This window comes from Bufo gargarizans, chromosome 5, assembly GCF_014858855.1.
Source record: "Bufo gargarizans isolate SCDJY-AF-19 chromosome 5, ASM1485885v1, whole genome shotgun sequence".
NCBI classification, from domain to species: Eukaryota; Metazoa; Chordata; class Amphibia; order Anura; family Bufonidae; genus Bufo; species Bufo gargarizans.
The window spans coordinates 483690141-483716466 of NC_058084.1; the positions used below are offsets into that span (position 1 = coordinate 483690141).

At 46.0% G+C, this 26326-nt stretch overlaps 1 protein-coding gene across 1 annotated transcript in view; it reads left to right on the plus strand.

Annotated features, from left to right (window-relative positions):
• OBSCN (obscurin, cytoskeletal calmodulin and titin-interacting RhoGEF) overlaps positions 1-26326 on the plus strand; it is a 452890-nt gene that overhangs the window by 374087 nt on the left and 52477 nt on the right. Inside the window, 4 exon segments of the mRNA XM_044292830.1 lie at positions 17624-17863; positions 18615-18726; positions 23844-23968; positions 25090-25202. Of these exon segments, the coding sequence (XP_044148765.1) occupies positions 17624-17863; positions 18615-18726; positions 23844-23968; positions 25090-25202 (590 nt within the window).

The following is a 26326-nucleotide window of genomic DNA, read 5'->3' on the forward strand; positions in this document are numbered from 1 at the left end:
ATAGTGTACTGTATAGTGTACCGTATAGTGTATCATATAGTGTACCGTATAGTATAATGTACCGTATAGTGTATCATATAGTGTACCGTATAGTGCATCATATAGTATAGTGTACTGTATAGTGTACTGTATAGTGTACTGTGTAGTGTGCCGTATAGTGTACCGTATAGTGTATCATATAGTGTACCGTATAGTATAGTGTACCGTATAGTGTATCATATAGTGTACCGTATAGTGCATCATATAGTATAGTGTACTGTATAGTGTACTGTATAGTGTGCCGTATAGTGTACCGTATAGTATAGTGTACCGTATAGTGTATCATATAGTGTACTGTATAGTGTATCGTATAGTGTATCGTATAGTGTATCGTATAGTGTATCGTATAGTGTATCATATAGTGTACTGTATAGTGTATCGTATAGTGTATCGTATATTGTATCGTATAGTGTACTGTATAGTGTATCGTATAGTGTACTGTATAGTGTATCATATAGTGTACTGTATAGTGTATCGTATATTGTATCGTATAGTGTACTGTATAGTGTATCGTATAGTGTACCGTATAGTGTATCGTATAGTGTACCGTATAGTGTACTGTATAGTGTACCGTATAGTGTATCATATAGTGTACCGTATAGTATAGTGTACCGTATAGTATAGTGTACCGTATAGTGTATCATATAGTGTACCGTATAGTGCATCATATAGTATAGTGTACTGTATAGTGTACTGTATAGTGTACTGTGTAGTGTGCCGTATAGTGTACCGTATAGTGTATCATATAGTGTACCGTATAGTATAGTGTACCGTATAGTGTATCATATAGTGTACCGTATAGTGCATCATATAGTATAGTGTACTGTATAGTGTACTGTATAGTGTGCCGTATAGTGTACCGTATAGTATAGTGTACCGTATAGTGTATCATATAGTGTACTGTATAGTGTATCGTATAGTGTATCGTATATTGTATCGTATAGTGTACTGTATAGTGTATCGTATAGTGTACCGTATAGTGTACTGTATAGTGTATCGTATAGTGTACCGTATAGTGTACTGTATAGTGTACCGTATAGTGTACCGTATAGTATAGTGTACCGTATAGTGTATCATATAGTGTACCGTATAGTGTATCATATAGTGTACTGTATAGTGTATCGTATAGTGTACTGTATAGTGTATTGTATAGTGTATCATATAGTGTACTGTATAGTGTATCGTATAGTGTACTGTATAGTGTACTGTATAGTGTATTGTATAGTGTACTGTATAGTGTATCATATAGTGTATTGTATAGTGTATCATATAGTGTATCATATAGTGTATTGTATAGTGTACTGTATAGTGTATCGTATAGTGTACTGTATAGTGTATCATATAGTGTATTGTATAGTGTATCATATAGTGTATTGTATAGTGTACTGTATAGTGTATCGTATAGTGTACTGTATAGTGTATCGTATAGTGTAACGTATAGTGTACCGTATAGTGTACTGTATAGTGTACCGTATAGTGTACCATATAGTGTAATGTATAGTGTAATGTATAGTGTATCATATAGTGCATTGTATAGTGTACCGTATAGTGTAATGTATAGTGTAATGTATAGTGTATCATATAGTGCATTGTATAGTGTATCATATAGTGTACTGTATAGTGTATCGTATAGTGTACTGTATAGTGTATTGTATAGTGTACTGTATAGTGTATCGTATAGTGTATCGTATAGTGTACTGTATAGTGTACTGTATAGTGTATTGTATAGTGTACTGTATAGTGTATCATATAGTGTATTGTATAGTGTACCGTATAGTGTATTGTATAGTGTATTTTATAGTGGACCATATAGTGTACTGTATAGTGTACCGTATAGTGTACTGTATAGTGTATCGTATAGTGTACTGTATAGTGTATCGTATAGTGTACCGTATAGTGTACTGTATAGTGTATCGTATAGTGTACCGTATAGTGTACTGTATAGTGTACTGTATAGTGTATTGTATAGTGTACTGTATAGTGTATCATATAGTGTACTGTATAGTGCACTGTATAGTGTACCGTATAGTGTACCGTATAGTGTATCGTATAGTGTACCGTATAGTGTATCGTATAGTGTACTGTATAGTGTATCGTATAGTGTATCGTATAGTGTATCGTATAGTGTATTGTATAGTGTACCGTATAGTGTATTGTATAGTGTATCATATAGTGTATTGTATAGTGTACCGTATAGTGTATCGTATAGTGTATTGTATAGTGTACTGTATAGTGTATCATATAGTGTATCATATAGTGTATTGTATAGTGTATTGTATAGTGTACCGTATAGTGTATCATATAGTGTAACGTATAGTGTATTGTATAGTGTACCATATAGTGTACTGTATAGTGTATCATATAGTGTACCATATAGTGTATTGTATAGTGTACCGTATAGTGTATTGTATAGTGTACCGTATAGTGTACCGTATAGTGTACCGTATAGTGTATCGTATAGTGTACCGTATAGTGTACTGTATAGTGTATCATATAGTGTATTGTATAGTGTACTGTATAGTGTATCATATAGTGTATCATATAGTGTATAGTGTATTGTATAGTGTACTGTATAGTGTATCATATAGTGTACCGTATAGTGTATCATATAGTGTACTGTATAGTGTATCGTATAGTGTACCGTATAGTGTACTGTATAGTGTAACGTATAGTGTATTGTATAGTGTACCATATAGTGTACTGTATAGTGTATCATATAGTGTATCATATAGTGTACCATATAGTGTATTGTATAGTGTATTGTATAGTGTACCGTATAGTGTAACGTATAGTGTACCGTATAGTGTACTGTATAGTGTATCATATAGTGTATCATATAGTGTACCGTATAGTGTATTGTATAGTGTATCATATAGTGTATCATATAGTGTACCGTGTATTGTATAGTGTACTGTATAGTGTATCATATAGTGTACCGTATAGTGTATTGTATAGTGTACTGTATAGTGTATCATATAGTGTATCATATAGTGTACCGTGTATTGTATAGTGTACTGTATAGTGTATCATATAGTGTATCATATAGTGTATTGTATAGTGTACCGTATAGTGTACTGTATAGTGTACCGTATAGTGTATTGTATAGTGTACCGTATAGTGTACCGTATAGTGTACCATATAGTGTATCATATAGTGTACCATATAGTGTACCGTATAGTGTACCATATAGTGTACTGTATAGTGTACCATATAGTGTACTGTATAGTGTACCATATAGTGTACCGTATAGTGTACCATATAGTGTACTGTATAGTGTACCATATAGTGTACTGTATAGTGTATCGTAACCAGGCCGATGTACATGACTATATGTGATTATTCGCAATAGGTTTTTGGAGCGAGGATATAAAAGAGATGATTTGGCTAGCTGGATGGAAAAAGTGGAGGAAGATGTAAGAAAGGGAGAGAAAATAAAGAGGAAAGTGCAAAAGAAAATATTACTAAAATTAAAAAAGACTAAAAACTAATATTGCCTTTGTGACCGGATTTAGTACCAATGCGGGCCCTTCTTCTTGCGGGGTAAGAGCGAATCTTTTTGCTTGCTTCTTCTATGGGGTTGAGGTCTGGACTTTGCTCTTCTTTCTTTCGGCCAAGCTTTAGCCATTGGATAGATGTCTCAAAATGGTCTCTAAAATACCTTGATATACAAAGGATTTCATGGTGAACTCAATGAGTACAAGATACCCGGGATCAGTGGTGTACATAGTGAAGTAAGGGCCTCATAGCAAGGATCAGACCGGGCCCCCACACCGGACAGAAGGGCTTCTGCCTGAACCCCTTTCAATGACTCCACTGCCTCATTTGCTAAAATTTGTTTCTTTAGAGCAGGGGTGGCCAACCCTACAGACACAAATAGCCAAAAAAAAACATGTATGACTGCCAGGAGCCACAAGCTAGACATTTACACACGTATCACCCTATTTTCACCCTACAAGATGCAGCTAGGTTTTAACAAAGAGAAATAATATATATTTTTCATCAGACCTCAGATCAGACTCCTAAATCAGATCCCCAATACTCATCTGGCCTCCAAATCAGACCCCCAGTGTCAGACCCTCAGTACTCAGATCTCCCCCTTCTCAGATCTGAACCCCCCATGCTCAGACCTGACCAACTGATGCTCAAACAAGACCCCCCATGCTCAGATATGCCCCCATGATTAAATCTGAACCCCCATGCTCAGATCAGACCCCCATGCTCAGATCAGGACCCCCCCATGCTCAGATCAGGACCCCCCCCCCATGCTCAGTATGTGTAGTCTCCACGTACTACATTCTCACACTGTGTGCATCAGGACGTAGTGGAGAGTGAGCTGGAGCTGCAAAGTAGCAACAGTGCCCGATCAGGAAAAGAGATCTGAGCATGGGGTGGAGAGTGAGCCGGCCTGACTGCCAACCAGCTCCACAGCTCCTACCGCTTGAAGAAGCAAAGAGCCACGGGTTGGCCACCCCTGCTTTAGAAGGTAGAGTCCTGACCAAGTTTTCAACTCCAGTAGAAGAGGACATAATCCCAACTAAGACTGGGCCCTGTCAGTGTCGCGAGTTTGCTGGACTGCTGAGAGTGAAGGGGGTTGTTTGGGGGTGGAGGGTGCAGTTGCTGGACTATGGTCAAATGTTAAGAAGTACCTCCTTTTCCCTTTAGGAATGGATAATCCAACTAACATTTGACTTCGCTAAAATTTCCACTCTTAACCCTCCGCTGGATTAAACCTGGACTAACAGACTATTACTTCTACTTTTTTCTTTTTCTTCCGCTCTATCTTATGTTGAAGATTTAACAGACAAGTGGATACTAACAAAGTTCTGTGTTTTTTTTTCCTTAACATCAGAGGGGACTTTCTGTGTTCTACGGAAAATAAGGACAGCATCTTTAACTTTGGACGTTTTTCTTTTTTTTTTTCTCTTCCCATTCTCCCCCCCCCCCCCCTTTTCTGGTGTTTTTTTTTTTTTTACACTAACAAGTTGTGCTTATTTTGTTTATTCTGATCTGGTGACCAGTTGTGGGTGGGCCGACGGGAGGCGAGTAGGGGAGGGAGGTAAGGAGACTTCAAAATGCCACCCAAGAAAGCCCCTACTGGGGGTAGCAATAGGAGACCAGCTACGGGATTGGAGACTGGGCCCAAACAGCAGGGTTTAAATAAATTTCTGACTCCAAACTCACCTGGATTTGGGTCCCCACAAAGGGAGAGAAGGATAGAAGCAGGGTCTCATGATCTGGTGCAGGATAGTGGGATTCTGGGGGCAGGGGGGGGGGAGAAGGGAACAGTAGCTGCATTCACAGAAAATGATGCAAAGATGATGAAAGACATACTTTGCACTGTCTCGAGGATGGAGAACCTAATGGGGAATATGGTGAACCAGATCGGGGCAGTGCAAATGGACGTTAGTGTAATATGGGTTGAGATGGAGAAGATAAGGCAGCGCTTACATGAGATGGAGGATAAGGTTCCCGTTTTGGAACATTCGGTACAGAAATTGGAGAAAGAGGTGGTTCTGTTAAAGGAAATGAATACTAGGATGGAACAAAGAATAATAAGTTAAGAGGATAGATCAAGGAGATCCAATATAAGATGCATAGGGATCCCAGAGTGCGTAGAAGGGGACAACTGTACCGAATATATGGAGAGATGGATAAGGGATAATTGTACGGAAGGTGCTCTATCTCCATTGTTTGCTATTGAAAGAGCGCATAGGGTCCCTACAAGAAAGAGGGTTCCAGGAGAATCTCCTAGACAGATATTGGTTAAATGTCTATTAGGTAGGGATCGAGATAGAATATTAACCGATGCAAGAACCTTCGAAAAGTACCAGATACAGGGTGTAAAGATAAGGCTATTTCCATACTATTCTGCGCACACTAACGCCCACAGGAAAGAGTATATTGTTGTTAAGAAAAGATTAAGGGAAGCAGGTTTAAAATACAGTCTACTCTTTCCGGCAAAATTAAGGGTGGAATATAAAGGCAGGACTGTTTTCTTTCAGACTCCGGAGGAGGTTAGCGATTGGGCGGATGAGGAGGGCCTATGAGGCCGGGGGATGCGGAGAGGGAGGGAGCTAGTATGCTAAGTTATGGAGTCGTCACTATCATTGGATGGGCAGTATTAAAAAGGGTCGGTATCGGGGAAGGATTTATAAGATGGATACAGTTAATATATCAGGATCCGCGGGCCAGAGTGATGGTGGACGGGAGCTTGTCCCTGCCCCTTACCCTATATCGGGGCACTAGGCAGGGATGCCCTCTCTCTCCACTATTATTCGCCATTGCGATTGAACCTATGGCAAGTATAATAAGAAGTGATAGGGAGATTAAAGGCTTTCATTATGATGGTGGGGAAGAAAAATTGTTAATGTATGCGGATGATATTTTACTATTTATGCACAATACTGGAGACCAGTTTAATAGAGTTATAGATATAATAGATAAGTTTGGTTGTTTTTCTGGATTAAATATTAATTGGGGGAAATCATATATGTTGATGTTGGGAGATGCAAAACCACAGGGGTCTTTAAAGGTGCAGGTGCTGGGAAAACAAGAAAACTTTAAATACTTAGGGATACAAATCCCAGGAAACATAGGAGAATATGAAAAACTAAATGTACTTCCCCTAATAAAAGAACTTAGGGCCAAAATACATGTCTGGCGTAGATTACCAATTTCAATACAGGGTCGGGTAAACTTAATAAAAATGGTCTTTCTCCCTAAAATATTATATGTCCTTCGAAATGCCCCAGTCAGGCTGTCGCAGGACACCTTTAGATTGCTTGATAGGTTAATGGGAGATTTTCTTTGGAAAGGTAAGATTCCCAGAATAAAGAGAGAGATACTCCAGCTCCCAGTGAGAGAAGGTGGACTCGCAGTTCCGAATTGGTTTTTTTATTATATAATTACACAATATGGTCAAATAAAGAGTAGTTTGGATGGGTTGGTGGGTAGTCAGGTTGTAAATAGACTGGGATGGAAGGAAGAATGGAACTTTTTAGAGGTGCTGGAATCAGGTACATTGGGGAGAAATAACACAGGAAATAGAGTTTTAAATTTAATGGAATACATATGGGTGGAGATTAAAAAAATACTAGAGATTAAAGGGTTCTTGCAATACACACCTATATGGAAAAATATTAACCTTAAGGAACTGCAGGGGATCAAAATGTATATAGACTGGGAGAAAAATGGGATGAAATACTTAAACCAGATATTCGAACAGGGTAAATTGAAAGACTTTAATACAATGGTTAGAGAGTTCGGTATACCGCATAAGGACTTATACAAATATTTATGCAAGAGGATAAATATAAGATGGAAAGATCTGAGATATTACACAAATTTACTAATTTGGGTGAAAGAAGAGGAATAACGGCAAAAAGATATAAGATACTGATGGGGGGAAAAAAGAAACGGGTCACAATATTAGCTAGGAAAAAATGGGAGAATGAACTGGAATTCTTTACGGAAGAAAAATGGAACGATGCATTAAAGAATTATTCTCGAGTCTCAAACAGGGGCTCACATAAGATTTCACAATTTTTTATGGTTCATAGGTTGCATAGATCCCCATGGATATTGAAAAGAATGGGCGTTAGATCCTCGGATGATTGTGTAAAATGTGGGGGAGAGAGAGCCGACTTAATGCATTGCTTCTGGAGATGTCCCAGATTGTTTAGATATTGGGCAGAAATAACAGACACTATATATCGAACTCTGAAGGTTCAAATATCAGAAGATCCGATGACGTGTATTCTGGGGGCAACCGAACATCTCGGTCTAAATAGAGATATAAGTACGGTCCTTAGTAAGGTTTTATTTCAAGCTAGACTCTTAATACTTAAGAAATGGGTAGGGGTCGACCCTCCAACAGTTCGGCAGTGGAGAAAAGCAGTGGAGGACTTGATTAAAGAAGAACGGGTGATGGAGGGCCATAGTGGAAAAGGAAAAACTACGGATGAAATATGGAAGAGGTGGTTATTTTAGGGCTGGATAGACAGGGTTTTTTTTTTTGTTTTTTTTTTGTCTCTTGTATTACACGTCTCCCTCTCCCTCCCCCTAAGGGAGGTGGGAGGGTGGGAAATTTGGGAGTAAAAATATTTGGGTATGTATAAAATAAGATTGGAATGTTTTTCTTTTCTTTTTTTCCCATCTTTTTCCGATGGCTCAAAAAATGTACCGTATTTTTCGCCCCATAAGACGCACTTTTTCTTCCCCCAAAACAGGGGAGAAATGCCCCTGCGTCTTATGGGGCGAATGCTTGCCGTTTTACATCGCATGCTGCGATGTAGGAGCAAGCGGGGACTCGGGGAGGGACTGGGAGGAGGAGCTGGGGCCGGCAATAGCCGCGGGGCGGTGCAGTCACTGTACTATAGCACCGCCCCGCCGCTCCGATATACTAAAATAAGATCTCATATTCAATTAATGGTTATTAAACATGCCCCCCCAGTCCTATTGCTATCTTACATCCTAATCGCATCTGTAGTATTCAGGCCGGGCGGGCGGGCGGCAGCGTAACTCTTGTCACGTGCCTGCGCCGCCTACTTTATGAATGAAGCAGGCGGCGCAGGCAAATGACGTCAGTGAGAGACGCGCCGGCCGCCCGACCTGCCTGAATTCTACCCAAGCAATTAGGATGTAAGGTAGTACCGTAATAGGACTGAGGGGGCATGTTTAATAACCATTAATTGAATATAACATCTCATATTTGTATACTGGCGGCGGCGGCGGGGTGGCTCATATCGGGTGAGTTCTGTGGATGGTACAGTTATGAGATGGGGGGGGTCTGTGGATGGCACTGTTATGGCTGGGGGGGTCTATGAATGGCACTGTTATGGGCTGGGGGGTCTGTGGATGGCACATACGGTATATAACAGTGTCTGTCATCCACAGATCCCCCCCCATAACAGTGTCCGTCATCCACAGATCCCCCCCCATAACAGTGTCCGTCATCCACAGATCCCCCCCATAACAGTGTCCGTCATCCACAGATCTCCCCCATAACAGTGTCCGTCATCCACAGATCCCCCCCCCATAACAGTGTCCGTCATCCACAGATCCCCCCCCATAACAGTGTCCGTCATCCACAGATCCCCCCCATAACAGTGTCCGTCATCCACAGATCTCCCCCATAACAGTGTCCGTCATCCACAGATCCCCCCCATAAGTGTCCGTCATCCACAGATCCCCCCCATAACAGTGTCCGTCATCCACAGATCCCCCCCATAACAGTATCCGCCATCCACAGATCCCCCCCATAACAGTGTCCGTCATCCACAGATCCCCCCCATAACAGTGTCTCTGTCATCCACAGATCCCCCCATAACAGTGTCCGTCATCCACAGATCCCCCCCCATAACAGTGTCCGCCATCCACAGATCCCCCCATAAGTGTCCGTCATCCACAGATCCCCCCCATAACAGTGTCCGTCATCCACAGATCCCCCCCATAACAGTGTCCGTCATCCACAGATCCCCAGTAATAGTGCCATCCACAGACCACCATTAGTTCCAAACCCACCAAACACACAGCACACCTTTTGGTTAAAAATATTTTTTTTCTTATTTTCCTCCCCAAAAACCTAGGTGCGTCTTATGGGCCGGTGCGTCTTATAGGGCAAAAAATACGGTAATTTTTATCCAATCTATAGAGGATGATTTTTGAGACGATGGCAATAAAAAGATATTTATAAAAGGGAAAAAGAAGAAGGAGGGGACAAAAAAAGGAAAAGAAAAATAAATATCGCCATACACTGTCATTATAAATAGTACCATACACTGTCATTATAAATAGTGATGCACTTGGGTGGGGGGGGGGGGGGGGCGGGGTGGTGGTAGGGTTAAAATGTTAATGTGAATGACTATTGTAATGACCCGTTGGACGGTCTGATACTGTATATTTAATGTGTTTTGTATAATAATAAAGAAATATAAAAGAAAAAAAAAAAAAAAAAGACTGGGCCCTCTCTTGCCCAGGGCCCCATATCAGTCGCATGGTCTGCCGCTATGGTGGTTACATCCCTGCCGGGACAACTTGCCCCAGTCATCCCCCTCCACCCCTATGTTGGACAACAGTACGAGGGGTATGTGCTGGACAAGGGTACGAGGGGTGTGTGCTGGACAAGGGTACGAGGGGTGTGTGCTGGACAAGGGTACGAGGGGTGTGTGCTGGACAAGGGTACGAGGGGTGTGTGCTGGACAAGGGTACGAGGGGTGTGTGCTGGACAAGGGTACGAGGGGTGTGTGCTGGACAAGGGTACGAGGGGTGTGTGCTGGACAAGGGTACGAGGGGTGTGTGCTGGACAAGGGTACGAGGGGTGTGTGCTGGACAAGGGTACGAGGGGTGTGTGCTGGACAAGGGTACGAGGGGTGTGTGCTGGACAAGGGTACTAGAGGTGTGTGCTGGACAAGGGTACGAGGGGTGTGTGCTGGACAATGGTACGAGGGGCGTGTGCTGGACAAGGGTACGAGGGGTGTGTGCTGGACAAGGGTACGAGGGGTGTGTGCTGGACAAGGGTACGAGGGGTGTGTGCTGGACAAGGGTACGAGGGGTGTGTGCTGGACAAGGGTACGAGGGGTGTGTGCTGGACAAGGGTACGAGGGGTGTGTGCTGGACAAGGGTACGAGGGGTGTGTGCTGGACAAGGGTACGAGGGGTGTGTGCTGGACAAGGGTACGAGGGGTGTGTGCTGGACAACGGTAAGAGGGTGTGTGTGGCAGGCACAGCACTATGAAGTGCCTTTTGCGCTGTGGCATTAGAAGAATTCTGATATCTCTGACTTTTAGTCTAACCAGACTGTCTGTTACTCTGTAATCCTCTAGCGCCGTTCTATGGAAGCAGTAGGTGTAAAGAGCACAACAAATGCTTGAAATAACTTCTTTATTAACTTCAGCTTTTCTTCATATAACACAGCCGCCTCCGCAGCAGATAGTCCATGTACATGACACGTGTTGAAAAGATATAATAAAATGGCGGTATGCATAGGATGGAGGTTCAACTGTTCATCTTGTCATTCAACATAAACTGGTGGATATATTTCTCTCTTCAGTATCTGTACTCTCACTTAGTTATTTAGGCACTTTATGATCTCTCTGAGAGGTGTATCTGAGGCCTAATAGTTCTACTTGCTGTATGCAGTTAGCAGTGACTATTTGCAGATTGGTTGAGTATGATCTGGTTGTATGCAATTTGGATTGCAATATGGAATCTGAATGGTTGCAATTGGTGGAACTGTAAGTAAACACATATACTGTATATATACAGTCCTGATCAAAAGTTTAAGACCACTTGAAAAATTGCAAAAAATCCTATTTAGCACGGCTGGATCTTAACAAGGTTCCAAGTGGAGCTTCAACATGCAACAAGAAGAAATGGGAGGAGACAAAACATTTTTTGAGCATTCAATTTAATGAAAACAACGAATAAACTGAAACAGGATGTTTTTCAGCTGATCCAAAGTTTAGGACCACATGCCTTTAAAAGGCTAAATCTGTGCAGAGATGTGGATTCATTGTCATCTTCTGTCAGGTAGTCACACGTTGTGATGCGTGAGGCAAAAAAACTCTCCCTTTTTGAACGTGGTCGGGTTGTTGAACTGCATAAGCAGGGTCTCTCACAGCCGCCATCGCTGCTGAGGTGGACGCAGTAAGACAGTCATTTGGAATTTCTTAAATGATCCTGAGGGTTATGGAACAAAAATGTCAAGTGGAAGACCCCAAAAAATTTCATCAGCACTGAGCCGGAGGATCCAATTTGCTGTCCGTCAAGACACTGGACGATCCTCGACCCAAATTTAAGGCCCTTACTGGTGCTGACTGCAGCCCCATAACCATCAGACGGCATCTGAGACTGAAGGGCTTCAAAAACTAAAAACGTCTTCAGAGACCTCGTCTCCTTGAACGCCACAGAACTTCTCGTTTGGACTTTACAAGAGAGCACCAAACATGGGACATTCAAAGGTGGAAGAAAGTTTTATTCTCTGATGAGAACATTTTTTACCTTGATGGTCCTGATGGTTTCAAACGTTACTGGCATGACAAGCAGATCCCACCTGAGATGTTTTCTACGCGCCACAGTGGAGGGGGCGCCATAATGGTCTGGGGTGCTTTTTCCTTCAGTGGAACAATGGAGCTTCAGGAAGTGCAGGGGCGTCAAACGGCCGCTGGTTATGTCCAGATGTTGCAGAGAGCATTCCTCATGACTGAGGGTCCTCGTCTGTGTGATAACGACTGGGTTCTTCAACAGGACAGCACTACAGGACACAATGCCCGCAGGACAAGGGACTTCTTCCAGGAGAATAACATCACTCTTTTGGCCCATCCTGCGTGTTCCCCTGATCTAAATCCAATTGAGAACCTTTGGGGATGGATGGCAAGGGAAGTTTACTAAAATGGACAACAGTTCCAGACAGTATATGGCCTTCGTGCGGCCGTCTTCACCACTTGGAGAAATGTTCCCACTCACCTCATGGAAACACTTGCATCAAGCATGCCGAAACAAATTTTTGAAGTGATAAACAATAACGACGGAGCTACTCATTACTGAGTTCATGTTTGGAAGTTGGATTTCTGTTTTGGGGGGGTTTAGTTTTTTTTGGGAGGTGTGTTCCTAAACTTTTGATCAGCTGAAAAACAGCCTGTTTCAGTTTATTCGTTTGAATTGAATGCTCAAAAAATGTTTTGTCTCACTCCCATTTCTTCTTGTTGCATGTTGAAGCTCTACTTGGAACCTTGTTAAGATCCAGCCATGCTACATATGATTTTTTGCCATTTTTCAAGTGGTCTTAAACTTTTGATCAGGACTGTATCTAGTTCAGTATACAGTTCTAAACACAATACAATCAATATGAACATTATATAACTTGTTTTAAATACCTATATTGGCCTCTTGTTCCCATAAAACTCAGCTCTCAGTGGAGTGAATGTCTCTTCAGCTCCTGTCTCTGGTGAATAATGATCCTAGCAGCAGGAGCTGGGGGAATTCCCAGACAGGCTGTGTGTGAGGCTGGCTGTGATTGGTGAAAACTCTTGCTGTATGAGAAGCTGGCTGTGATTGGTCTAGACTTCTGCCCAGCAACAACAGAATAACACTATGCTTTCTATTGTTTCTGCTGTGTCACTGAGCTTACCTTTCATTACAAAATAAATCTCAAAGGCATATTTTATTTTTCTGCTTCTGTGAACACAAAATATAAGAGTTAAATGACATCCAAAACATGATGTCACAGTAAATAACTCTGCTTTTGTCTTTGACACATAAACATAGGAACTGTATTGAGGTTATTGGCAGGTCTAGCTGTATACACATAAAAGCTATACTAGCAACCTAGGACAGGTCTTAGCTGACCAGCTACAGGGTGTGTGCTGGACTACGGTACGAGGGGTGTGTGCTGGACAATGGTACAAGAGGTGTGTGCTGGACAACCGTACGAGGGTGTGTGCTGGACAACTGTGAGATGGGGAAACAGCTCTCATTGTCTGAACATTGTGTTTGTTTAAATGACGTTAAATGATTTGGACTGAAATTCTGCTGTTTGGCCACAAGATGCCGCTGTTTCCTAAGCACAGCAACAGACTGCATTTCATGTGATGTTGGGAACTCTCAGTGTGTGGAGTTACAAGTCTGGAGAGGAAGGCAGCAGAGATCTTAGAGGGAGGCTGTGAGAGACACTGAGGAACTATGTGAGCAGAGAGTCCGACAGCATCCAGGTGTGAGAGCATTCCTCAGTGACCAGAGCTGCAGCCAAATGAAGCTGATCGTTTTCAAGACCCTGATCCTGTCCAGAGGAACGAGGATTGCTTCCAGGAACGCTGATGACAGCTGAGGAGCAAAGCTACATACAGGTGAAACCCGAAAGATTAGAATATTACTGAAATAAATGAACTTTTGCAAGATATTAAAATTTTCCGAGTTTCATCTGTACACTGCGGGACCGCATGCTTGTTGGAGAGGCATTTGTTCTGTTCAGAGTCACCAGCTGATGCAAAGCAGACCCGGGTCAGCAAGATCGTGCACGCACCTCATTACAATGTTGGCGCCTAGACACTGAGACCAGGCCTGTAGTTAGTTAGGGTCTCTGTTTGTGTCAGGCCACAAGTGTTACCACTGTTCATTGCAAGGACTCCACAACTTAACCTCCCTGGCAGTCTAATTCCTGTAGTATTTTTGTACCCGAAGCGGTACATTCTTCCGGAGCTGCGGCCGGGAGTTCGCACAGCGCTCCGGAAATGCTCATGCGGACAGCACACTGTGTGCTGTCAGCATCCATTCCTGCCCCGTTCTAATTAACCCATGGTAATCCTGAGTGTGGTTTGGGGTTACCGCTTCTTGCAGTGTAAATTAACCCCCAGCCACACTCGGGATTACCGCTAGGGAGGTTAGAGAGACTTTTTTATATTGGGGAGCTGATAAACTTCCCACAAACTCAAGACAGGCTGGCGTTTTGCTCAGAAGGAATACTCAGGCACATGCTACAGGACCAGTTATGGGAGGGGGAATAGTGTAGATCTGTGTACGATTGTAAGCTTTTGTGCTGCACCGCAGGCTAGCCCGCACCACACACCCATACAGTGTTCTTTTAGGGTAATACCAGGTAAGGTGCGGCAGTTTAGTTGTGCCCGCCGGTAAGTAAATTACTGCACTTTCCTCCTGCATCCATCAGAGGGCGCCGTGCTGTGCAGCACAAGGGTCTCAGCCTTTGGGCTGGGTGTATGTAAATTTATGGTGTGTTCCCAGTATTTGTGGTTGCATTTATTGCCACGTTTAAGTAAAATTCTGTTTTGGCAAAAGCTGGTGTTGGGGTTGCTTTTCTCGTTCGTGACTTCACTGTATCCTGGGGAGCCCACCCTGGTACACGGTTTAAACAACGATATGAGGGGGTGTGATGGACAACTGTAATAGGGTGTGTGTGCTGGACAACGGTACGAGGGGGTGTCTTCTGGACAACGGTACGAGGGGGCAGGTGCTGGACAACGGTACAAGGGGGCGGGTGCTGGACAACGGTACGAGGGGGCGGGTGCTGGACAACGGTACGAGGGGGCGGGTGCTGGACAACGGTACGAGGGGGCGGGTGCTGGACAGCGTACGAGGGGTTGTCTGCTAGACAACGGTACGAGGGGGCGGGTGCTGGACAACGGTACGAGGGGGCGGGTGCTGGACAACGGTCCGAGGTGGCGGGTGCTGGTCAACGGTACGAGGGGTGTGTGCTGGACAACGGTACGAGGGTGTGTTTGCTAGACAACGGTACGAGGGGGCGGGTGCTGGATAACGGTACGAGGGGGCGGGTGCTGGACAACGGTACGAGGGGGCGGGTGCTGGACAACGGTACGAGGGGGCGGGTGCTGGACAACGGTACGAGGGGGTGTCTGCTGGACAACGGTACAAGGGGGCGGGTGCTGGACAACGGTACGAGGGGGAAGTGCTGGACAACGGTACGAGGGTTTGTGTGTGCTGGACAACGGTACGAGGGTGTGTGTGCTAGACAACGGTACGAGAGTGTGTGTGCTGGACAACGGTACGAGGGTGTGTGTGCTAGACAACGGTACGAGGGTTTGTGTGTGCTGGACAACGGTACGAGGGTGTGTGTGCTAGACAACGGTACGAGAGTGTGTGTGCTGGACAACGGTACGAGGAGGTGTGTGCTAGACAACGATACGAGGGGGAAGTGCTGGACAACGGTACGAGGGTGTGTGTGCTGGACAACGGTACGAGAGTGTGTTTGCTAGACAACGGTACGAGGGGTAAGTGCTGGACAACGGTACAAGGGTTTGTGTGTGCTGGACAACTGTACGAGGGGGTGTGTGCTAGACAACGGTACGAGGGGGAAGTGCTGGACAACGGTACAAGGGTTTGTGTGTGCTGGACAACGGTATGAGGGTGTGTGTGCTAGACAACGGTACGAGAGTGTGTGTGCTGGACAACGGTACGAGGGGTGTGTGCTAGACAACGGTACGAGGGGGAAGTGCTGGACAACGGTACGAGGGTTTGTGTGTGCTGGACAACGGTACGAGGGTGTGTGTGCTAGACAACGGTACGAGGGGGAAGTGCAGGACAACGGTACGAGGGTTTGTGTGTGCTGGACAACGGTACGAGGGTGTGTGTGCTAGACAACGGTGCGAGAGTGTGTGTGCTGGACAAAGGTACGAGGAGGTGTGTGCTAGACAACGATACGAGGGGGAAGTGCTGGACAACGGTACGAGGGTGTGTGTGCTGGACAACGGTACGAGGGTGTGTTTGCTAGATAACGGTACGAGGGGGAAGTGCTGGACAACTGTACGAGGGTTTGTGTGTGCTGGACAACGGTACGAGGGTGTGTGTGCTAGACAACGGTACGAGAGGTGTGTGCTGGACAACTGTACGAGAGGTGTGTGCTAGACAACGGTACGAGGGGTAAGTGCTGGACAACGGTACAAGGGTTTGTGTGTGCTGGACAGCGGTATGAGGGGTGTGTGCTTGACGGCCGGCACGAGAGGGTGTGCTGGATGGCCGGTACATGGAGTATGTGCTGGATGGCCGGTACGAGGGGTATGTGTTGGACGGCCGGTACGAGTGGGTATGCGCTGGGTGGCAGGTACGATGGGGTGTGCGCTGGGTGGCCGGTACGATGGGGTGTGCGCTGGGTGGCCGATACGAGGGTTTGTGCGCTGGGCGGCCAGTACGATGGGGTGTGCGCTGGGTGGCCGATACGAGGGTTTGTGCGCTGGGCGGCCAGTACGAGGGGGTGTGCGCTGAGATGTTGGGTTTGTGCCGACGGGTATTAGGACCAGACATCTCCACCGGACATTGCTCCAGAAGTCTGTGGTTTGTTCACAGTCAAGTCCGTGCTGTTATTTTTCTCTTGACGACCCTTCACTCGAGCCGTACTTCTTCAGTCTTCTAATCGTCCCATCTCTGAACATGTCACCCGCTGTGTGGCCTGGACCGCCGTTACTCCACCTCTGTGATATCACTTCCTGCTGTGCTGCTATTGGTCGTGGCTCCACCTCACATATTTCCTGTACAGGGGGTGGGCAATGAAGAAGTCTGTGAAGTGATGCTTCAACCAATAGCAGCAGAGCAGGAAGTGATGTCAGAGACATGGGACTCTTGCAGTGTACAGGGGCCAGAGTGATTGATTTTGGGGCCCTGAGATGTTACGTGAGGTGTCGATGCCAAGATGATATATCAGACACTGCCAGGAGTCAGCGGGGTTCCTCAGAAGCGGTACCTGGCAGTACCGCGGGGGAGGGGCAGTCGTACTGAGGAGAATGAAGAGCGCCTGGCTGCTTCCCGCTGACGGTGTAGTCATCCAGTATATGGTGGGGAGCAGCTGCCCTGAGCCTTAGCGCTGCTGCCCGCTCCAGCACTCCTCAACGGGGCCGACTGGAAGCTGAAAGTGGCCCTGTAAATTTTTTTTAAAGAGCCGCCATGTTGTAGGCGGGTCCAAGTTGACAGAAGGCATTAATGAAGGCTGCTGGTGGCCATGAGGAGAGCTCGGGCGGCCCCCTGGACATTTCTGTGCAGGGTCTATGGCCAGTCCACCCCTGCAACCATAACGTTTGGTACTGGGTCATGTGACGTATTATTTTCCTTGTGCCCACCCACAGGAGACGGGGCTTTGTTGGACGCTTCTATCCGGGCTTCTTTACAACGTGCAGACCAGGAGATCAGACAAGTCCTGAAGAAGCTGATGGCCCCTGCATCGGGGGTCACCACGGCCCAGGATCCCCCCCCAACAAATACCGAAATGGCAAAAAGTGTGGAACACAGAGTCCTCGAGGACGGGCGGGAAACGGCGGACATATTCAGAGACGCCAACACCCAGACGCCCGAACAAGCCACTCATGGTAAGTGTATCAGACCCTGAACAGCTTCCTTTCTGTGCCCAGCAGCACAGAGGATTTCAGGAGAGGAGTGTGCTGATCCTGTGGAGGTCACAGCTTTGAGTTTCATAGTGAAAGGAGCAGGGTCCCAGTAGCACAGAGGATTTCAGGATAGGAGTGTGCTGATCTTGTGGAAGGCACAGGGTGAGAGTTACATAGTGGATGGAACAGGATCCCAGCAGCACAGAGGATTTCAGGAGAGGAGTGCGCTGATCCTGTGGAGGGCACAGGATGAGAGCTACATAGTGGAAGGAGCAGGGTCCCAGCAGCACAGAGGATTTCAGGAGAGGAGTGTGCTGATCCTGTGGAGGGCACAGGATGAGAGCTACATAGTGGAAGGAGCAGGGTCCCAGCAGCACAGAGTATTTCAGGAGAGGAGTGTGCTGATCCTGTGGAGGGCACAGGATGAGAGCTACATAGTGGAAGGAGCAGGGTCCCAGCAGCACAGAGGATTTCAGGAGAGGAGTGTGCTGATCCTGTGGAGGGCACAGGATGAGAGCTACATAGTGGAAGGAGCAGGGTCCCAGCAGCACAGAGGATTTCAGGAGAGGAGTGCGCTGATCCTGTGGAGGGCACAGGATGAGAGCTACATAGTGGAAGGAGCAGGCTCCCAGCAGCACAGAGGATTTCAGGAGAGGAGAAAGGGATTGGGGTCACAAGGTTAGGCTGTATACTGGGGGGTACTTACTTTTCTGACACTTGACTCCTGTCCTAGATGAAGCCCGGAAGGCAGCAGTTGTCAGTGAGGCCACAGAAGCTTATCCTGAAGTCAGTTCTTCAGAAACGCAGACAGAGCCGGACGTCCCTGAGAGAATCATCCCAATCAGGTGGGTACGTCGTCCACTACTGCCATGTGCTCCTAGATGGCCCCGTGCCGTGGGCGGCCCCCCAAGAGCCATCGGGTCCCAGATAGTGGTTGTCTACCTGGATTCTCCCCGGGTTAAGGCTCCACAGCAGTTGCAGTTGGTGGAGTAAGCAGAGTCCAGACTTGGGGAAGTTCAACGGTTTTACTTGAATAAACTTGTGTCATCCAAACAATACTTGATCTTTCTCTTGGCGAAGGGTAAACTGGCAGGTGAACTTGAACACTTTGCTTCCTCTCTCTGCGGCCGTGCCAATCTCTGGCTTCAGTCTGGTTGCTGGACTTTCTGACAGTTATGGCACCTTTGAGTGGGGTGCCTTTGGCCGTTTACCCCCTCGTAATATTCAGTTTAGGAACTGCAAGGAGTCGGGGTGCTCTGTAAGCTGCTTCCCCTGTTTCCCTGAAAGACTCCTGCGGCAAGAGGGGGGACGCTTCCCTCACTGCGCCAAGTTCTCTGGTCTCCTTCCAACTCTCAACTAACTACAGCTTCATGCAACCCCTCCCTTGTCCGGAAGGACTAGCCCACTTCTACCCAAAAGGGGGAGAATGGAATGGTAAGCCCCGTTCTGACTAAAGATATCTCTCTGCCAGGTGCCACCTGCTGGACTACCAGGCACATTACATGTAATAACAGTTGCATAATATATGATTAAAGCACAATATCCGAGGACCTGCAATTGAATACACAGAAGACATTCTCTGCTAGCCATTAGAGATAGTAGCTAAGGGTAGGAATGGTAGTGCCCGCTCTGGGGTATTTCATCCAAAAGAGGGCGATGGTGTCCATTTAAGTAACTAATGCTCCTGATAGCAGATATCAACCGATCACATATTCATTACCTGGCTACTGCCTTATAACGCTCCAGCGCTGATATAACCTCCAGAGACATTACATCACATGTGACTGATATCAGCCGCTCCTCTTATAACGCTCCAGCGCTGATATAACCTCCAGAGACATTACATCCTATGTAACTGATATCAGCCGCTCCTCTTATAACGCTCCAGCACTGATATAACCTCCAGAGACATTACATCACATGTGACTGATATCAGCCGCTCCTCTTATAACGCTCCAGTACTGATATAACCTCCAGACATTACATCATATGTGACTGATATCAGCCGCTCCTCTTATAACGCTCCAGTGCTGATATAACTTCCAGACATTACATCATATGTGACTGATATCAGCCGCTCCTCTTATAACGCTCCAGTACTGATATAACCTCCAGACATTACATCATATGTGACTGATATCAGCCGCTCCTCTTATAACGCTCCAGCGCTGATATAACCTCCAGAGACATTACATCACATGTGACTGATATCAGCCGCTCCTCTTATAACGCTCCAGCACTGATATAACCTCCAGACATTACATCATATGTGACTGATATCAGCCGCTCCTCTTATAACGCTCAAGCGCTGATATAACCTCCAGAGACATTACATCACATGTGACTGATATCGGCCGCTCCTCTTATAACGCTCCAGCACTGATATAACCTCCAGAGACATTACATCACATGTGACTGATATCAGCCGCTCCTCTTATAACGCTCCAGCGCTGATATAACCTCCAGACATTACATCATATGTGACTGATATCAGCCGCTCCTCTTATAACGCTCCAGCACTGATATAACCTCCAGAGACATTACATCACATGTGACTGATATCAGCCGCTCCTCTTATAACGCTCCAGCACTGATATAACCTCCAGAGACATTACATCATATGTGACTGATATCAGCCGCTCCTCTTATAACGCTCCAGCACTGATATAACCTCCAGACATTACATCATATGTGACTGATATCAGCCGCTCCTCTTATAACGCTCCAGGGCTGATATAACCTCCAGACATTACATCCTATGTGACTGATATCAGCTGCTCCTCTTATAACGCTCCAGCGCTGATATAACCTCCAGAGACATTACATCACATGTGACTGATATCAGCCGCTCCTCTTATAACGCTCCAGCACTGATATAACCTCCAGAGACATTACATCATATGTGACTGATATCAGCCGCTCCTCTTATAACGCTCCAGCGCTGATATAACCTCCAGAGATATTACATCATATGTGACTGATATCAGCCACTCCTCTTATAACGCTCCAGTGCTGATATAACCTCCAGAGATATTACATCATATGTGACTGATATCAGCCGCTCCTCTTATAACGCTCCAGCGCTGATATAACCTCCAGAGACATTACATCACATGTGACTGATATCAGCCGCTCCTCTTATAACGCTCCAGTACTGATATAACCTCCAGAGACATTACATCATAGGTGACTGATATCAGCCGCTCCTCTTATAACGCTCCAGCACTGATATAACCTCCAGACATTACATCATATGTGACTGATATCAGCCGCTCCTCTTATAACGCTCCAGCACTGATATAACCTCCAGAGACATTACATCCTATGTGACTGATATCAGCCGCCCCTCTTATAACGCTCCAGCGCTGATATAACCTCCAGAGACATTACATCCTATGTGACTGATATCAGCAGCTCCTCTTATAACGCTCCAGCACTGATATAACCTCCAGACATTACATCATATGTGACTGATATCAGCCGCTCCTCTTATAACGCTCCAGCACTGATATAACCTCCAGAGACATTACATCATAGGTGACTGATATCAGCCGCTCCTCTTATAACGCTCCAGCGCTGATATAACCTCCAGAGACATTACATCATATGTGACTGATATCAGCCGCTCCTCTTATAACGCTCCAGGGCTGATATAACCTCCAGAGACATTACATCCTATGTGAGTGATATCAGCCGCTCCTCTTATAACGCTCCAGGGCTGATATAACCTCCGGACATTACATCCTATGTGACTGATATCAGCCGCTCCTCTTATAACGCTCCAGCACTGATATAACCTCCAGGGACATTACATCCTATGTGACTGATATCAGCCGCTCCTCTTATAACGCTCCAGTACTGATATAACCTCCAGACATTACATCACATGTGACTGATATCAGCCGCTCCTCTTATAACGCTCCAGCGCTGATATAACCTCCAGACATTACATCACATGTGACTGATATCAGCCGCTCCCCTTATAACGCTCCAGCGCTGATATAACCTCCAGAGACATTACATCACATGTGACTGATATCAGCCGCTCCTCTTATAACGCTCCAGCGCTGATATAACCTCCAGAGACATTACATCCTATGTGACTGATATCAGCCGCTCCTCTTATAACGCTCCAGCACTGATATAACCTCCGGAGACATTACATCATATGTGACTGATATCAGCCGCTCCTCTTATAACGCTCCAGGGCTGATATAACCTCCGGACATTACATCCTATGTGACTGATATCAGCCGCTCCTCTTATAACGCTCCAGCGCTGATATAACCTCCAGACATTACATCATATGTGACTGATATCAGCCGCTCCTCTTATAACGCTTCAGCGCTGATATAACCTCCAGAGACCTTACATCATATGTGACTGATATCAGCCGCTCCTCTTATAAAGCTCCAGCACTGATATAACCTCCAGAGACATTACATCACATGTGACTGATAACAGCCGCTCCTCTTATAACGCTCCAGGGCTGATATAACCTCCAGAGACATTACATCACATGTGACTGATATCAGCCGCTCCTCTTATAACGCTCCAGTGCTGATATAACCTCCAGAGACATTACATCATATGTGACTGATATCAGCCGCTCCTCTTATAACGCTCCAGTGCTGATATAACCTCCAGAGACATTACATCACATGTGACTGATATCAGCCGCTCCTCTTATAACGCTCCAGCGCTGATATAACCTCCAGAGACATTACATCACATGTGACTGATATCAGCCGCTCCTCTTATAACGCTCCAGTGCTGATATAACCTCCAGAGACATTACATCACATGTGACTGATATCAGCCGCTCCTCTTATAACGCTCCAGCGCTGATATAACCTCCAGAGACATTACATCACATGTGACTGATATCAGCCGCTCCTCTTATAACGCTCCAGCGCTGATATAACCTCCAGAGACATTACATCACATGTGACTGATATCAGCCGCTCCTCTTATAACGCTCCAGTGCTGATATAACCTCCAGAGACATTACATCATAGGTGACTGATATCAGCCGCTCCTCTTATAACGCTCCAGCGCTGATATAACCTCCAGACATTACATCATATGTGACTGATATCAGCCGCTCCTCTTATAACGCTTCAGCGCTGATATAACCTCCAGAGACCTTACATCATATGTGACTGATATCAGCCGCTCCTCTTATAAAGCTCCAGCACTGATATAACCTCCAGACATTACATCATATGTGACTGATATCAGCCGCTCCTCTTATAACGCTCCAGCACTGATATAACCTCCAGAGACATTACATCATATGTGACTGATATCAGCTGCTCCTCTTATAACGCCCCAGTGCTGATATAACCTCCAGAGACATTACATCACATGTGACTGATATCAGCTGCTCCTCTTATAACGCTCCAGTGCTGATATAACCTCCAGACATTACATCACATGTGACTGATATCAGCCGCTCCTCTTATAACGCTCCAGCACTGATATAACCTCCAGAGACATTACATCATATGTGACTGATATCAGCCGCTCCTCTTATAACGCTCCAGCGCTGATTAACCTCCAGACATTACATCACATGTGACTGATATCAGCCGCTCCTCTTATAACGCTCCAGTGCTGATATAACCTCCAGACATTACATCACATGTGACTGATATCAGCCGCTCCTCTTATAACGCTCCAGTGCTGATATAATGTGTAGTATGTGGGGTTACTGGCCCTTTAAGCCTTGATCTGTAATAATCAGTGTATAACAGGTGTGGATTTCTCCCCCCGGGGGTTAATTGTATGGATTTCCTGGCACAGTCTGCATTAACCCGTTCTGGGGAGACATTAACCCCGTGCTGCTGGCAGTCCGCTCGCACTGCAGGATGATGGGAGCAGTAGGATGTCGCTCTCTGAACAGATTGCCGCCTTAGTCACATCGCTTTATAAATAGCAGCCGCTGCCTCTGTCTCCTCAGGCTTCAGATGGATGCAGCGGAGCGGATGAGACCCCCGGGGGCCCAGATCTGGGATGTCCACAGAGAAGTCTACATCCAGACCACACAGAAGACCTGCCGGCACGTCAGCCCGGAGCGGGAGGCCCGTGAGTACGGGGGGGGTGACCTGCGGGGGACTGGGGGGATTCTGGGCGAGAGTCCGTGATGCTGCACTGATGAGGGGCTGCAGGGGTCAGTCTGCACCCCAGATCCAATATCAGGGACCCCGCTCACCTCCCTGAATGCAGATGAGGGGGAGGGCGTGATCTACCGGGGTCTGTAATGCCGTATACACCACGTGGTGCAGGGAGACTGAGGCTGTGCTGGACACCTACCTGCAGGTACCCGGGGCTGCGACCCAATACTGTGGGGTCATGTCCGGCCTCCCCGGATCCATCAGCTGCATCTTCTCTAATCTGTAATCCGCTGCAGGTTACATTGTGTCCCTGATATAATCCAGAGAAAATGTGAGAGAAGACGGAAGATTAATCAGTACAATACTGAGAGAGGGAGGGATGGATAGATGGATGGATGGATATAGGAGATAGATAGATATAGATATTAGATAATAGATAGATAGATAGATAGATGGATATAGGAGATGGATGGATAGATATATAGATAGAGATAGGAGATAGATAGATAGATAGATAGATAGATATTAGATAACAGACAGATGACAGGTTGTTGGATGTGATTTTTCTGTGACTTGGTGCTGATATAAATATCACAGAATTTCCCCGTTAGTCGCGGTCTCTGCGTCCGCTCTGCCCCCTCCTCGCTCTCCGTGTTCTGACGCTCTTGTGGAGCGGTCACTGGTGGAATTATCCGTCGTCGGATATTACTGACTGTGACTGCGCAGCCACCTACAGACTCCTGCGGAGGACCCTCAAGGTGACCTCAAGGTCATGCTCGGCAGCTTCAGATCATGTAACGGAACCTTCCGCTCAGCGATTGATCCATAATAACTATGATATTATATAGACTCCAAATCTGAGCCCCCAGAGTGTGGCAGACCCCTCAGTGTAAGAGAAGCCCCTCACAATCACAGGGTTGTCAGCATGTGGTCTCTGCAGCATCTCCTCCCGCAGCAGGAAGTCCCAGCACCTTCTATTGAAGCATGGTTTACGGATGGTCGGGGCCTGGAAAAATGGATCAGAACTGGTAAAAAAGGGCAAAAGTGAGGTGGCGGATTCTAGAGCTGACAACGTGTGTTTATAATTTACAGGCCCCCCGTACATGCAGGTGACCATAGAGGATGTGCACACCCAACAGGGAGAAACTGCCCAATTTGATGCCGTGATAGATGGGAGCCCCCCTCTGACCATAACGTGGTACAAGGTAAGACCCCACTGACCATAGACTGGTATAAGAGGAGCCTGAACTGACCATAGACTGGTAGAAGAGGAGCCTGTACTGACCATAGACTGGTATAAGAGGAGCCTGTACTGACCATAGACTGGTATAAGAGGAGCCTGTACTGACCATATACTGGTATAAGAGGAGCCTGTACTGACCATAGACTGGTATAAGAGGAGCCTGTACTGACCATAGACTGGTATAAGAGGAGCCTGTACTGACCATAGCCTGGTATAAGAGGAGCCTGTACTGACCATAGACTGGTATAAGAGGAGCCTGTACTGACCATAGACTGGTATAAGAGGAGCCTGTACTGACCATAGACTGGTATAAGAGGAGCCTGTACTGACCATATACTGGTATAAGAGGAGCCTGTACTGACCATAGACTGGTATAAGAGGAGCCTGTACTGACCATATACTGGTATAAGAGGAGCCTGTACTGACCATAGCCTGGTATAAGAGGAGCCTGTACTGACCATATACTGGTATAAGAGGAGCCTGTACTGACCATAGACTGGTATAAGAGGAGCCTGTACTGACCATAGCCTGGTATAAGAGGAGCCTGTACTGACCATATACTGGTATAAGAGGAGCCTGTACTGACCATAGACTGGTATAAGAGGAGCCTGTACTGACCATAGCCTGGTATAAGAGGAGCCTGTACTGACCATAGACTGGTATAAGAGGAGCCTGTACTGACCATAGCCTGGTATAAGAGGAGCCTGTACTGACCATATACTGGTATAAGAGGAGCCTGAACTGACCATATACTGGTATAAGAGGAGCCTGTACTGACCATAGACTGGTATAAGAGGAGCCTGTACTGACCATGGACTGGTATAAGAGGAGCCTGTACTGATCATAGACTGGTATAAGAGGAGCCTGTACTGACCATAGACTGGTATAAGAGGAGCCTGTACTGGACATAGACTGGTATAAGAGGAGCCTGTACTGACCATGGACTGGTATAAGAGGAGCCTGTACTGGCCATAGACTGGTATAAGAGGAGCCTGTACTGACCATAGACTAGTATAAGAGGAGCCTGTACTGATCATAGACTGGTATAAGAGGAGCCTGTACTGATCATAGACTGGTATAAGAGGA